This window comes from Panthera pardus, unplaced genomic scaffold, assembly GCF_024362965.1.
Source record: "Panthera pardus isolate Hobbes unplaced genomic scaffold, ASM2436296v1 HiC_scaffold_11, whole genome shotgun sequence".
Taxonomy (NCBI): Eukaryota; Metazoa; Chordata; class Mammalia; order Carnivora; family Felidae; genus Panthera; species Panthera pardus.
Window position 1 is genome coordinate 101,233,518 of NW_026526666.1, and position 16,352 is coordinate 101,249,869.

General features: G+C 40.8%; 1 protein-coding gene across 1 annotated transcript in view; it reads right to left on the reverse strand.

The window, feature by feature from the left end:
* PER3 (period circadian regulator 3) overlaps nucleotides 1-16,352 on the reverse strand; it is a 59,813-nt gene that overhangs the window by 29,289 nt on the left and 14,172 nt on the right. Inside the window, 6 exon segments of the mRNA XM_053899025.1 lie at nucleotides 7,395-7,521; nucleotides 7,956-8,084; nucleotides 9,041-9,146; nucleotides 13,621-13,777; nucleotides 14,031-14,137; nucleotides 15,703-15,781. Coding sequence (XP_053755000.1) covers nucleotides 7,395-7,521; nucleotides 7,956-8,084; nucleotides 9,041-9,146; nucleotides 13,621-13,777; nucleotides 14,031-14,137; nucleotides 15,703-15,781 — 705 coding nt within the window.

Sequence of the window (16,352 nt, forward strand, 5' to 3'; positions counted from 1 at the left end):
GCCGAAATCAAGAGTCGGAGGCTCAACCAACTGAGCCACCCAGGCACCCACTGACCATTTTCTGATTGGATTGTTTATCTTCCTATTGTCGAATTTTGACAGTTTTTTATGTGTTGTGGATATGAATTTTTTTATTGTACCTATAATTTGCAAATACTGTCTTTTCATTGTCTTACTAATGTCCTTCAAGGAGAAGTTTTTAATTTTGATACAGCCTATCTCATCGATTTTTTCTTTTATGGGTCATGCTTTTGATATTGTATCTAAAACCTATTTGCCAAACCCAAGATCACAAAAATTTTCTCCTAAGATTTCTTCTAGAAGTTTATAGTTTTAAGTTTTACATTTAGGTCTATAATCAAGTTTGAATTAGCTTTTGTATAGCATGTGAGCTATGTGCTGAGGTTCAGTTTTTTAATATATGTGGATGTCTAATCATTCAGTACCATCTGTTGGAAAGACTATCCTTTGTCCATTGACTTGACCTTGCACCTCTGTCAAAAACTGCATTTGTGTAAGTCTGTTTTGTCTCTAATCTGTCCCACTGATCTTTTCACCAATATCACACTGTCTTAATTAGTAAGTTTTTTTTATTATTTTTTTTAACATTTATTCATTTTTGAGACAGAGAGAGACAGAGCATGAACGGGGGAAGGTCTGAGAGAGAGGGAGACACAGGATCTGAGACAGGCTCCAGGCTCTGAGCTGTCAGCACAGAGCCCGACGCGGGGCTCGAACTCACAGACCGCGAGATCATGACCTGAGCCGAAGTCGGACGCCCAACCGACTGAGCCACCCAGGCGCCCCTTAATTAGTAAGTTTTGAAATCACGTAGAGTAAGTCCTCCAACATTGCTTTTCTTTTTCAAAACTGTTTCGGCTATTTTAGTTTATTTTTTCATATAAGTTTGGGGATCCTCTTGATGATATCTAAAAAAAAAAATCCTGCTGAGAGTTTAACTGGAATTACATTGAATGTACAGACCAACCTGGAGAGAACTGACATCTTAACAATATTGAGTATTCTAAATCATGAATTTGATATATCTTTTCATTCACCTAGTACTTTTAAGTTTTTCTTTCATCAATGTTTTATAGTTTTCTGTATATGGATTATTTCATATCTTCTGTTAGATTTTGTATCTAAGTATTTCAGTTTTGCATAGTTTTTAAAAATTTGTTTCCAATTGTTCCTTGTTAGTACACAGAAATTTAACTGATCTTCCACATGGACTGTGTATTTTGTAACCTTGCTAAAATCAGTAGGTTTTTTTTTGTAGATCCTTTAGAATTTTTCTATGTAGATAGTCATGTCATCTGTGAATGGAAAGTGTTTTATTTCTTCCTTTCCAATCTGTATGTCTTTTATTTCTTTCTCTTGCCTACTACATTGGACAGGACTTCCAGTCTAATATTAAGACATGGTAAGTGGATACCCTTGGCTTGTTCTCTAGGTTAGGGTAAAAGCATTCCCTTCCCATCAAGCATAATGTTAGCTGTAGGTGTTTATAGATGTCTTTTTGTCAGGTTAATGAAATTCTTTTTCTATTTCTCATTTTTGAATATTTATCATATGTAGATGTTGAATTTTGTCACATGCTTTTTCTCCATCTACTAAAATAATCTGATGGTTTGTCTTTTTTATTGTTAACATGATGAATTAAAGTGCTTGACTTTCACATATTGAACCAACCTTGCATTCCTAGAATAAATCATATTTGATTGTGATGTATTTGTCTTTTTTATACTTTGCTGAGTTTGATTTGATGATTTTGCAAATATGTTAATGAGGGATCCTGGTCTACAATCTTCTTTTCTTGAATTGTCTTTATCTTGTTTCAGTATTACAGTACTAATGGGCTCATAAAATGAGTTTGGGAGTTTCCTTTCCAAACTTCCTTCTTCTATTTTTTTTCCATCTTCAATTTTCTGACAAAAAGATTATGTACAGACTGGAATTATTACTTCCTTGAATGTGTGACAGAACTCTCCAGTGAAAGCAACTGGGCCTAGTTTTCTTTTTGTAAGGTTTTCAATTTCGAATTCAGTATCTATAGTCGACAGAAGTCTATTCTAGTTACCTATTACTTTTACACTGAGTTCTTTTTTTTTTTTTTTTAATGTTTATTTATTTTTGAGAGAGCCAGAGAGCACGAGTCAGGGAGGGAGGAGAGAGACACACACAGAATCCAAAGCAGGCTTCAGGCTCTGAGCTGTCTGCACAGAGCAGATGCGGAGCTCGAACCCATGAACCGTGAGATCATGACCTGAGCTGAAGTCGAATGCTTAACCAACTGAGCCACCCAGGTGCCCCATTTTCACTGAGTTCTGATAGCTTGTTTCTTTCAAATAACAGACCATAGTTGGGGGGATAGAGTTGTTCGTAGTCACTTTAACATCTGTGTGATCTTTCATTCCCAATACTGGCCACTTCTGTCTTCTTTTCTTATTAAGTATGGCCAAAAGATTGTTAATTTTATTTTTATCAGCTTTTGATTTCATTAATTTTCTCTTATTTCTATTTTCAATTCCATCGATACCTGGTTTTAAAGATTTCCTTCTTTCTGCTTACCTTGGATTTAATTTGCTCTTCTTGCTCTTGTTTCTTAGGAGAAAGCTTAGATTACTGATGGAGACCTTTTTTCTTTTTCTTATACAATCAATGCTATATCAATTTCCCTTTAAGCGCTGCTTTAGCTTCATTCCACAATTTTTTTTTGTTGTCTTTTCAATTCATTCCTTTCAAAATGATTTTACTTCCCTTTAAGACCTTGACCTGTAGGTTACTCAGATATGTGTTCTCTAATTGTCAAACATTTGGGAATTTTCTAGATAAACCTTTCAGTGACTGATTTCTAGTTTAATCAAGTCAGAGAATATACTTGGTATGATTTATATATTTTTTAAATTGTTAAGGTTTGTATTATGGCCTAGAATAAGGTCTATCTTGATGAATGGTCCATGTGCCCTTCAGAAAAATAAGTATGTTGTTGTTGGTTGGAATGTTCCATACATGTTCAAGCCAATCTTGTTGATGGTGTTGTTCAGATCTTCTATACTTTTGCTAAATTTCTGTCCACTTGTTTTATCAATTAGAGAGAGGTTTGTTACAGTCTCTACCACTGAGGATTTGTTTATTTCTCAAAGCTTTTATCAGTTTTTGCTTCATGTATTTTGAAGCTCTGATGTTAGGTGCATAACCTTTTAGGACTGTTACATGCTCTCAGAGAATCAACCACTTTGTTGTCATGCAATATCCCTCTGAAACCCTCCCTGATAAAGTTCATGATCCTAAAGTCTACATTAGTTGATATTAATACAGCTTTTTGGCTTTCTTTTTATTCCTGTTAGCATGTGAATCTTTTGTAACCTTTTGCTCTTAACCTATATTTTTATTTGCAAAATGGGTTCTTGTAGATACTACGCAGATGCCTCTTGTTTTTTCACCCACTGACAATGTCAGTCTTCTAGCTGGTATATTGAGACCATTCACATTTCATGTGATTATGGATATAGTTGAATTAAAGTGTACCACTTTGCTAGCTGTTTTCCACTTGTTCCATCTGGGTTTTTGTTTCTTTTCTGCCTCATTTTGCTTTAAATGTTTTAAGTTCCACTTTATCTCGTCAAATGACATTTATTGCTTCTTTAGAAACTAGTTCTGATAGCTGTTCTAAATTTCACAACATACATCTTTTAGAAATCAGTTTCTACCTCCAAATAATATATTGCTTCTGATGTAAGGCCTCCACAGCAGCACATTTCCAGTGCCTCCCCCAATCCTTTGCAGTATTTTAACATAGACCACGAAAGCAGAAGAGTATTTTTGCGTTAGTTGGTTACCTTCCAGGGCAATTAAAAATAAGTAAAAAATAAAACTTCTTCATTAACTCCATTTCCAGTGCTTGCCATTTCTTTGTGTAGATCCAAGTTTTATGTCCAGTACCATATTCCTTCCCCCTTTAGAAATTCCCTTAGCGTTTCTTATAGACTAGATCTGCTGGCAATACACTCCCCGCCTAGTTTTTAAGAAATCTTTCAATTTCCTTCATTTCTGAAAGATACTTTCCACCACGTAGGGAATTCTGCACTAACAATTTTTTTGTCTTAAGACATTTTGTTTTCTAGTGTCCCCAGCATCTAAAAAAAAATGCCTATTGTAATTCTTATCCTTGTTTTTCTGTATGTAGTCTATGTTCCTCTGGCTACCTTCAAGATATCCTCTTTGCTTTTGTTTCTGGCAATTGGAATATGATATTTCCAAGTACATGGTGTATTTTTTTCCCAAGTATGTGGTGTTTTTATCTTGTGATTGGTTTTTATTTGGTTATTTTTTGTATCTATGCTAATTGGTGTTCTTCTTATCTGTGGAAAATTCTTGGTCATTATTTCCAGTATTTCTTCTGGGATTCCATTAGTCTTATGTTAGATCATTTGATAGTGTCTCAAGGTTCTTAGAGGCTCTATTCTACATGTTTCTTTGTGTTTCAGTTGACATAACCTATATGTGTCGATCTTCAAGTTTATGGATTCCTTTTTTGGGTGTGTTGAGTACCCATCCAAGACATATTTACAACTCTAGTATTTCTTTTTGATCCTTTCTTTTATATCCCATCTCTATGCTATGATACCCATGTGGTTTTGCATGCTGCTCACTGTCCCATAGATTTTAATGTATTAAATTCCCTGTCGGGTAGTTCCAACATCTGTGTCCTATCCGTCTCTTGTTCGGATGGCTGCTTTATCTCTTGGGAGTTTTTTTCCTTGCCTCTTCATATGTTGAAAACTGAGTATCTTGTGTAGGACAGTGGAGACTAGCATGCCTTTCCTTCTGCTGGGTCTGTGTTCGAGTTAACCTAATTTGTTGGCCAGGCCTAAGGTCTGCCGTTGCTATGGTTTCATTCAACATCGGTATAGCTTTCCAATTCCTCTAGTGACATTTTGTACTTACGTGGTGGCTGGTGCGCTAGAGAGCTTTGGGTTTTTTCCTATATCTGCTCCACTTGCAGCCTGTGGTCTTCCCCTGGTACTATGCCTTGGAGGCCTGTCTCTTGCGAGTTACCAGTTCCGTCAGCTAGTGCATCAGTATTCAGGGCTTGATCTCACTTCTCCCTGCAAGCACGTTTCTCCCTTAGATTTTAGGCCTGTTGGTTGCCACGTAGCCTGAGTACTCTGACATGTTCAAGAAAGCTCATGAATTTGCTGCCATATGGCTTTTTTCCTTCTCAGTTTGGAATGATGCTCTTTCCATCTCTCCCTGAGCAGAAACCAAAGCATGCTCACCCCGAATGAGTTCAGTTCATCGATCTATATCTCTCCCTCAAGCACTACCACCCCAGAAGTGGAACATTTTCCCCAATTTCTCTAGCTGCTTCTAGCAGCTGGTATCAGTATATAAAGCTGATGAAAGGGCTTTATATCTTTGTTAGTCCTTGGCTTTCCATATTAACTTTTGAAAATTTCCCATCTTCCTCTATTTCAAAGCCTAATCTGCCCTCATAAGAAAGGTAAAAATATAAACTTAAAACCTTATCTTCTTGTTGGCTCTGGCACCCTGTACATAAGCTATGTACACAATGACTACTTACTATTTTCCTTTTGATTGGACTTATTTTTACTCAATTTCTAATATTTAAATTATAAGATTATCTTGAAGCTGCATACTTGTTTCTTTTGAGTAAGTTGTAATAAAGATTTTTTTTACTAGCTCTTTAAACTTGTAGGTCTTGAGATGTTAATAAAATCAAGATGTCCAAGTAACATTAGTTCTCCGAAGCTCTATCAAATGGCAGATCTTCCCTCTCACCCAAAAGACACGTCCTATGTGTGTTAGAGTCAAATACAGCATATAGCTAAGTAGTAGGATAATGTCAATTTCTAGAATAGCATCATAAATGCACAGAATTAGCTACAACTTGAATACAGCCTTTAAACCATCATAGTGATGGCACTTCCAGGCCAATGGTGGGTGATACGAAACTGAACAAAGCAGAAGGTAAGAAAGGATTTCCACTCTGACAAGAAATATAGAGGTCAGGACAAAAAACTGTGGCCCTAACATGAGGTCCTAGGCCTAAGCAGCAGTGAGCAGCACAAAGTGGCCCACTTTCTTTAAATAAAGAAAAAGTGTACAAATTTTAGCCGTCAAATCTCCCTGAAGAAGTCCCAATGCTAGGACACGGGATAATAACATACAGCAAGTCAGATACTTAAGATAGGAAATCTGATAGTTTCAAGGGACAAAAAAAGTTGTTTCTGTCTCGTGCCCTTACAGCTACAGCAAAAGAAACAAGCAGAGTGCTAAACCTCCTACCAAGGCAACAAGAAAAACCCACGGACTGGGCATGCTGTATTGGGAGGGCAGCCTCAGGGCTCCCTGTGATACCACCTGAAAGAGCAGTGGTTGGATGTTTCTGTTGTGTAAATCATGGCAAGTACTGAAGAATATAGCTATTATTATTTTTTATTCTTATTGACTTTAGAGAAGAAATTTCACCCCTACTGTGTAAATACCCACATCTGACAATGATAGAGACCATTAATAATATTCTGGTGACCAAACCTATGATGACTTCCAAAGTTATATTAACGTTCAGGAAGACAAGTGAAGGGAAAGCTAACTAAACTAAAAAAGTTAATATAACTTGGTCTCTACGTTATATCATAGATCCTTCCTCTGCTATGTAATGCCAGTAGGTTAACTTTTCTACACAATGTCAATCATCATGATTGATCCAATTCCTTAGGAACATTCCTTACCTCATAAACATGTATTTAAAAAAAAATCCCCAATTTTACATTCAGTTGAGGTCATAAATATTCTTCATTTGTTCTAAATGACAGAATTATTATGTTAATGTGCTTTTTAAAATCTGAAACATACTCTAAAATTAACTCTTTTGGGGCATCAGGGTGGCTCAGTCTGTTAAGGTGGGACTTCGGCTCAGGTCATGATCTCACAGTTCTGAGTTGGAGCCCTGCTTCCGGCTCTGTGCTGACAGCTCAGATCCCGAAGCTGGCTTCCCAGATTCTTGGTCTCCCTTTCTCTGCCCCTCCCCCACTTGCGCTCTGTTTCTCTCCCCCCCCCAAAAAAAAATTAAAAAAATTTTAATTAACTTTTTTGATTTATAGATACCTTATTCGGAAGAATCTATGAATCTGCTGGTGTTACCAAAAACATTAATTCTTTAGTGGAAATACACAGATACACTCTAATACCATTTAGCTTCCCGAGCAGTATTTGCTGCTGCCATTATCATTATTGCTCTCATCACCCGGGCAAGGAAAGGTGAAAGGTGACAGCACTGGCCTGTGGCTTTCTGCTCACACGCCCACGTCACCCCAGGAAAGGGCAGAGCCGTGGGAGGAGGTCTGGGCGCTGCCCCGCTGACTCACCGCCAAGCCGTCCTGCGCGCATCGCCGTCACTTGCTTATCTGGTGACTTGGCCATTGACTCAATGTAGAGCTGCTGACGGAGATTCTTAATTTTGTTTAGACGGACGGAGACCTGCTGCAAAGTCAGCTGAGGGAAAAGAATGAGAGAAGGTGCTTCAGAAATTATAAACATGTACATTAAAAGACACACGAACAAAACACACGTAACTTCCGGTTCTCTGAGGACATGGCGGCTGAGAACACACTGACCACGTTAACTCACTTTCCTCCCCGAGCCTCGGCACGGCCAGTACAAATGAGACTTTACACACGTCTATTCGCAATACGGTAATCTTTAGAAATCGTACAATAAACCCAAATATCACCTTCCAAAGCTGGTATTTTCTTTTAACAGCCATTGTTTCAAACCAAAATGGGGTAAGCAGGGCGTCTGCGATCGAGTAAGGTCCAGAATCTCTCACAGGAAGTCACAGGCGCTCAGGTGCAGGAGCGGCGCACACGCGCTCCGAGGACGCAGAGGGTGGAGGGCGCGCCTGCGCAGACGCGGTGTGGCGCACGTACCGGCTCCCGATGCGCGTGCGCGGCGCGGGGCCCGCCGGCCTCACTAGACGACGCGCTCCCGACGCGCTGCTCCTGCGAGGTGCTGCCGCCCGGGCTCCCGTAGCTGCCGGAGGCGCTCGTGTGAACCGGCTGAAGGGAAAAGGGGGCCGGGTGTCAGCGTTACGGGGTGCGGGCCGCCAGGGGACAGGCACAGCGGCTGGCACCCGAGAGTGTGTCTGAGATCACCGAACGCGAAGGTGAACGCTTCCGAAATCCTACGTGCGGTGGGTGAAGCTCCATGCTTCCGGCCCGAGGCTGACAAAAAAGACATTCCTCTCTCGCTCGATAATTCTCAAGGGCAAAGTCTAGTTTTCTAGCCCGGTGGACGCTTCTAGAACAACAAGTCTTTAGAAAGCCACATGGTTATAAGAGAGGTCACAAAATAGGACAGTGAACTCTAGTAGTTCTTTATGCTGAGTTTGAAACAGACGGAACAAATTAAATACCATACTTTTTTCCACGAACTTCCTTCACGAACCCTAGAGACTTTACAAAAGACGGTTTGGAAGCTACCGGGCGCACGGTTTTCTGTGTGACACCATCAGTAAACGCTTCGCAAGCTTATTAGTTGGGTCTCCAATAGAAATCATTTTTGGCATCTGCTTTCAAGAAGTAGTTTTTGCCACGTTTGTTTGGGAGTAACCAGAGATGCTGAGACCTGCCATCCCTCTGCCCCCATCCTTTAGGATTAGAATTATTGTTTAAAAAAATACGGCAAATCCCAGAAGTTGAGCCCATGGCTAGTGTTGGAAATACAAGAAGGATGTTCTCATTTAGAAATAGCTTCCTTGTCTTACCTGCCTACTATGACTCGATTTGCTTAGAATGGGATCTTAAAAGAATGTTCTGTGCGTTTCAGTCAGGAACAAGATTAATAAAACTGAATTTAAAAAACAACCAGGAAAACAAAAACTCCTGGAACGCAGACGGTAAAGATTTCTCTCTCCTTGCGGTGTACCTTTGTGAAGTGACTTCACTATGAGCAAATGTTAAAATAAAACACGACTATGGAAATTTTGTGTTTGCTTTTTAAAATCTCTCTTTACCTGCAAGAGAAGTTTGTGAATTTGTTCTTGCAATTCTGTTACATCTTTGTCATTATGGTTCGTCTTTTTTATTCGGGTCGCGAAAACATCCTCATTCAGCGGACTCCTACAAGGTGCCAAGTGAAAGATGGAGTCAAGCAATTCAAAATGAATTTACAATAAAGTCTAAGGTGATTTTTTTTTAATTTTTAAAATTAAGAAAAATTTTTTAACGTTTTCAGGGGCAGAGAGAGAGGGAGACAGAATGGAAGCAGGCTCCAGGCTCCGAGCTGTCAGCACAGAGCCCGTTGTGGGGCTCGAACCCACGAACCGTGAGATCATGACCTGAGCAGAAGCTGGATACTCCACCAACTAAGCTACCCAGGCACCCCATGTCTACGGTGACCTTTAAACAGAATGTTCAAATAATAAATCTGTACTTACACAAAGCAACTCTCTGACTTCAAACAGAAAATATAAAGCTAAAATTCCATTTATGGAGGCAGAGAAAATACTAAGAAACAAATGAGACATTAAGAGGCTTCCCTGGCTTGTCTAGAGCTCTAATCTTTCTTTCCGCAATTGTGTCAGCACTGAATTTGTAGAAACCTAAAATCAGTGACGAGTAACCTCTCTACCTACCAAAGTATCTTCACCAGCTACTGGTTTCAAAATTCAACGTTAACTGAATAACCTACACTAGGAATTTTAAGACCCTAGGTCTGCCAAACAACATTTAATGTTTAACGTACCCAAGCACTTCAGTTATGTTATAAAGGTGGTTCTGCCACCCACCTATTGGTGAAAACGTGGCTGTCATGGTACCCTTAGTCTTGTTTATAGTAGAGCCTTTTAAAACTACTACCTGAACACAGCCAGGGGCAGAAATGCCAGCAGAAATCATCGCGAAGAAGGGAAGGAACTGACTTCTATGCAGGAACTGACTTCTATGTATCTTTTATAACACACAGCAAGAATAACATTTTCTAAGCCCTTCCGACGCGCCAGGCACCGTTCCAGATGCTCTAGCAAGTATTACGTCCTTCACCAGAGTTGAAAACTTGCCCGAGGTCACCTAGCTGGTGAAGTCTAAGCAGGTGTTCACAAAGGGACCAGAGCCTGGGCTCCAGAGTGCACGTTTGCTATGGTGGTATACTGCCTCTCGGTACCTGAGTAACTAAGGTACCACTGTACTGAGTCAGGCATGTATCTCCTGAGTCCTCCAAACCCTACAAAGCAGGAATCATCATGATGCCAGAGAGGTCTGGACCCTTGCCGAGTCACCTGACTCAGAAGCAGTAGTCAGGGTTCCAATCGACATGCCTGACTCCAAAGTCAACGCGTTCCTTTTTCCATTCTGCCATAGCCACTGTTTCTTGAAACTTAAACATACAGCCCAATTCCCTAAAAACTGAGACACTGTCCCAAAGACAGAAGTAATTATCCACAAACCACAGGATGTCGGCAGCGTCAGTCAGGAAGAGCTCTGCCTCCGGAGACCACCTCCCTCTTTGTCCAGACCCGCCCCCCCCCCCCCCCCGCCCCGGCAACGTCGACTCCCTCGGTGCACAGACCGTGGATGGTGCCAACCAATGCCTATCAGCACAGCATCGCGCGTGTGGTACGTAAATGGCAAACCATACTGGAACGCACAGCCTGGCGCACTGTATGCGACACTCCATTGGTCTGTTGCCTGTGCCTCCCACTGCCACACGAGCACTGTGGGGTGAGGCTCTCTGGTCGAATTTGTTCACCTCTCCAGTGCCTCCAACAGTGCCTGGCACGTACAAGCAGGAATACGTCAGTGAAGGGGCAGGCTGGTTGAATAAAGTACATCTGATTTGTGATCAACGCATCTGTCCACTGTGAGCTTGAATACCTTCCAAAAATGTTCGGGTTTTATTTTTCAAGTGAAATTCCGAAATGGAAATAGGGCAGACTGCTTTGTATTATGAGATTTACATATTCCTGTTGGTGAAACTTTCTACAAAGGGAAGTTGTATGTTCAATCACTAATCATGTAACTCAAGACGATTAATGTGGAGGCTGCAGAGACAGGGCCTTTGTGGGGCAGCGGCAAATGCCGGGCAGCACCAGGGACGGAAGGAAGGCGCACGAGGAGTCAGGGAGAAAACCTGGTTCTCGTCTGCACTTTGCAACTTCCTCCCCTCAGTGACCTCTGCCAGGGTTATTCTTTCGCCGAACACGGATTTTAAGTGTAGAATGAGAGGAAACAGCATGTAACCTGCCTGCCCACAGACAGTTAGGGTCCCTGCTAACTATCCACTTCCTGCTTCAACTGCCACACTCTCCAAAGCTCTGCTCACAGGTGACCGTGCCACCTCCATGTCCTGGCTCTCCTGCTACGCTAGGGGCCCTGTGATGGGAGAGGGGACGTCTGTCTGGTTTACCATCTCGTTCTCAGGGTCTAGCATGATGTCTGACACAGCCAGGGATCCCTAAGCACTTGTTAAAATCATTTTATAAACACTATGGACAATTACCTTACAATTATATTACAAGATTAATACTTACTAGACTCTGAATACTTCTCTTACATAATTCTGAAAACTGAGATGCAGACACAGGTATAATTTTTTTTTTTAAATCTGCAGACGTGGGGAGCACTTGGATATCAGTTAATAATAAAAAAAACTGAAAGGACACTTGGGGCATCTGGGACGTGGCTCTGGCACTGACAGGGAGGGTACGCAGACCAGTAGACAGACAGACGTCTCATGAAAGCAATCATACCTGCCCTGGGGTTCCTCACAGTCATACTAAGCAGCCACCTGCTTATTTTCATTTTCCTGCAGGTTTTCCTACCGGAAAAAAAATGTCCTTTCTGACCAACGTGAATAACACTTCCTGGGAAGTCATATTTCTTATCCTAATTATTACACTAGTTCCCTAGCACAAATTTGGTCTCATGAGTTAGGGCGGCATGGAGCCCACTTCTCTGCTTAGGGTTCCAGATCTGCTCCGCTGAGGGCCGAACCCAGACGTACACCGACACAGGAGGACCTTGGGACCTCTTCCCGCCGCGGCTAGGTGCCCTCTATTACAGTATGAAGACATGCCAAAGTAAGTCTTACCGGCAGACCTACTGCTCCCAGTTTTGCGCTCATGTGCACAAAGCTGTACAACAAATCACAGAAGACAGAATTAATTTCTCAATCTCAGCAGGATCCTGAAGAGTTTAGTATAATTTCCGTGTTCCAAAAACAAAGACTTCACAGTCTTTGTGAAGAGCCTACGGCCCAGCTGAGAAACTTGCAGGTCAGTTTTAAATTTTAAACCAAAAAGTCAAGGGGCTCGGAGTATTTTAGGGGACAGGAATGGCGGGCCAGGTTGTTTCAGGTCCATTTCACAAGGTCCTGTCACACGGACTGGCGGCAGCCATCAAAGAGGCTTGAGTCAGCCGTGCTGGGCAAGAAAATAAAAACTAAAAAGCATCTAATTTTTAAAAAAATAAAGATTTGAGGGGCGCCAGTGTGGCTCAGTGGGTTAAGCGTCTGACTCTTGATTTAGGCTCAAGTCATGATCTCGCGGTTCGTGAGTTCAAGCCCCACATCAGGCTCTGTGCTGACAGTGCAGAGCCTGCTTGGGATCCTCTGTCTCCCCCTCTCTCTCTCTCTGCCCCTCCCACACACACACTCTCTCTCTTAAAATAAATAAACTTAAAAAAAATAAAGATTTGATAAAATGGACACAAATAAGTGGAATTTGACAGCAGAAGCTGATACAAAAAGTTTTACACACTCAGTAAAGAGAACTTTAAAATTCAGAAGAGAAAAAAAACCAAACCCCTTATCTCCCCATTACCTTACACACAGCCAAAATCTGCACTTTAATGTATTACCTTTCTTCTTCTTTTTCCTGTTTTACAATGTTTGTGTGTCTTTTGAACATGTTATGACCATATGGCATAAGCAATTTTGTATGCTGCTTTTTAAGTCTAATCTATTATCAATTTCTCATGTTACATAATCTTTGCAAAAATTTGTATTGACCAATAATACAACATGTCAAATATTCCAGAACTTTCTTTTTTTTTTTTTTTAATGTTTATTTATTTTTGAGACAGAGAGAGACAGAGCATGAACAGGGGAGGGGCAGAGAGAGAGGGAGACACAGAATCCGAAACAGGCTCCGGGCTCCGAGCTGTCAGCACAGAGCCCGACGCGGGGCTCGAACTCACGGAACGCGAGATCATGACCTGGGCTGAAGTCGGATGCTCAACCGACTGAGCCACCCAGGCGCCCCCAGAACTTTCTTAATGATGGGCATATAAGCTGCTCGAAGTCTGTCATTATGATTGAACAATGGTGCAAAAGATGTCTTTTCTTTATAAAGCTTTTCTGTATTTAGGCATGTTCCCTTAGACTGTTCCCATAAGGGAATCATGAGGTCAAAGTGGTAGAAATCTTTCAAGGCTCTTGACGCGTACTGCCACACTGTATTCCAAAAGCACTTTAAAAACATTCTGTGCTTTATTCGGTTTATGTGTCAATTGATTCAAAGGGTGTCAGTGGGTAGAAGAATATTATTTGGTAAAAAAAAAAAGGCCTTCTATAAAACACCAACACTGATGGACTTACGTTCGAACTTTATGCCGACCGATGATGAAAGAAACCTTCTGGCTCCACAGGTTCACGAAGCTGGACCAGCTGCAGTCCAATATGATGTAATCTCCATTTTGGGTACGGAATCGAATGGGTGAGTGTTCAAAGGGAGGGTGACCTGCATACTTCAAGACTAAATAAGATAATACGACGAGATTAGAATTTATTTAATGCAGGTATTTATTGCAAATGGCTGTTCCCAGGCATTTAGTAAGGTTTTCAGAAATGTCCAAATAGAGAAGAAACTGTTTTGGCAGCTTCAACACACTGCTTACCTGTTGAAGGGTGAGCTGTAGTGATTAGACCTTAAGAGGAGCTCTAACATGAAATGAAATGGAGAGTCGGAGCAGATGAGCGGTTGCTCCTGTAAAGAAGCAGGCCCTCACCTTTTTGGTGTATGGCAACCATGAGAGAACGGTCTTCGGGGTGCACATACGCCAAGATGGATGTCCCCAGCAGATCCTGAGGTAGGTAACCCAGCAGAGACACCGCTCTGGGGACACACACAGCACGGGCAGCATGTTACACGCAGCAAGCAATTTTCATACTTTATACGCTTTTAAAAATACTTTTTTACTTAATTCTAAATAAAAGAAAAAACAGGTACACGGAAGATGTCATTACCGCATTTATAAGAGCAAACCACCCGAGTGCCCACACTGGGGAAATGGTTACACAATCTAAGAAATGCTGGTCATCGGACAGAGTGCATCAAAATCACCCGCGGAACTTGCTACAAGACGATTCACAGGCTCACCACAGGCTAAGTCAGGGCTGCTGGGGTAAGACCAGGAATCTGCATTTTTAGCAAGTTCCTCGGGGGTCTCTGATGCCCCCCTACTTAAAAAAAGTTTACAAAGATCACACCATAATGCAGAAAAATGTTTATGATGTCAAATGAATGGGGGGGCTACAAATTTACACGGCATGGTTAAGACTGTACATAAGCAATGTTGCCTAGAAGGTGATGACAAACAGACAACCGGCACGCAGAAACATGGGCGGGATGCAGGTTCATGAGAAAGCTGTGAATTCAAAGTCTTCAGGATGACTTAGGAAGACCCAACCCCATAAATGTTTTCTATGTGTACGAATGCACAAATACTTTCTCATGAAATAAATGTAAACCGTTAAATATCTCCAGCTAAATGTTCTTACTTTCTACAGATGACATTATACAGAGTATTTCACTGTTATTGTTTAGTTTCAGGCTGTCTACTATTAAATAAGCCTATTTTCAGATGTTAAGATTTTTTAAAAATCAAAACGAATAACTATCATAACCGTGCCAGCTTTTCTGACTCTTTTGCTCTACGCTTACGTGTGCCGTGGTGCACCGATCCCCAGATTTTCACATTTCATGAATAAGTAAAATTTAAAAATAAATGTGGGGGAAAACAGAGGGTACTCATCAGGGGATAACAATGCTTATTTTTCCAAATCAATTTATTTAAAAAACAATAATAAGGAACAACTACTATCTACTATCACTCTTCTTTAAGACTCTTTTAATACCAAAAAAGTAGAAAGGACGTAAGTTCAAAATAAGTAATAATGTTTTAAATTAAATAAACTTACCTTTACCAAAAAAAAACCACAAAAAACAAAACACCTGTTCTTATTTTTCCTTTGTTTCCCCCCTCACTTCAGACTAATAAACATTTCATCAAAGCCTGGTTGGGGAAGCCCTTGTCTGGTGGAAATCACTTTGGCACAGGAAGTAGGAGGCCAGAGTTTTGGTCCCATTTCAAACACATCACATACTAGGTGGCCAGGTTCATTGTCCTCTTGTGTGAAATAGAACAATAATTAAGTCCTGACTTACCTAAAGCAGACTATTGTGAAATCAAACATAAATCTGAAATCAAATTTAAATCTGAGAAGTAGAATATGCAAACTACTTATATTAAAAATAAACTGCAAACTAACAGAAATCAAATGGGCAAATGGATAGATGTCTGTTACATAATGCAGAAGTATGTAAACATAATGTAAACGTTCTCACATTTTTCTCTATTTTCAGAAACAAATGTCTTTCAGGCCTAAAGAAGTACTTACCTTTCGTCTATTTCAAGAAAAACACACCCTGGGGTGTGTGTTGTGGTAAAAATTCTTTTATCCATCGGGATTCGAGGAGCTATGAAAAACAGAAAGACTCACCTAAAGGCAAATATCTAATTAGTCATTTACTTAACTAAGCACTTACATTAAAAAGGAAACAATATCTCTATATGAAATGATAGAAATGTCACTTAGGGCGCCTGGCTTTCAAGTAGCCAAAGCTATGGTTAAATTATAATTTTCATTAACTCCATTTTAATTAAGTCAAAATGCAATGCCTAATAAAGTTAATTTAATTTTCTTTCTTTCTTTTCTTTTTTTTTTTTTTTTTTTAAGGCTTCCCACCCAGTGCAGAGCCCAATGCAGGGCTCAAACTCATGACCCTGAGATCAAAACCTGAGCTGAGATGAAGAATCAGAAGCTTAACTGACTGAGCCACTCAGGTGCCCCTAAAGTTAATTTAATTTTTTATTTTTTTTAATGTTTATTCATTTTTGAGAGACAGAGCATGAGTGGGGGAGGGGCAGAGAGCGAGGGAGACACAGAATCCGAAGCAGGCTCCAGGCTCTGAGCTGTCAGCACAGAGCCCGACGCGGGGCTTAAACGCACAAACCGTGAGATCAGGATCTGAGCCCAAGTTGAATGCT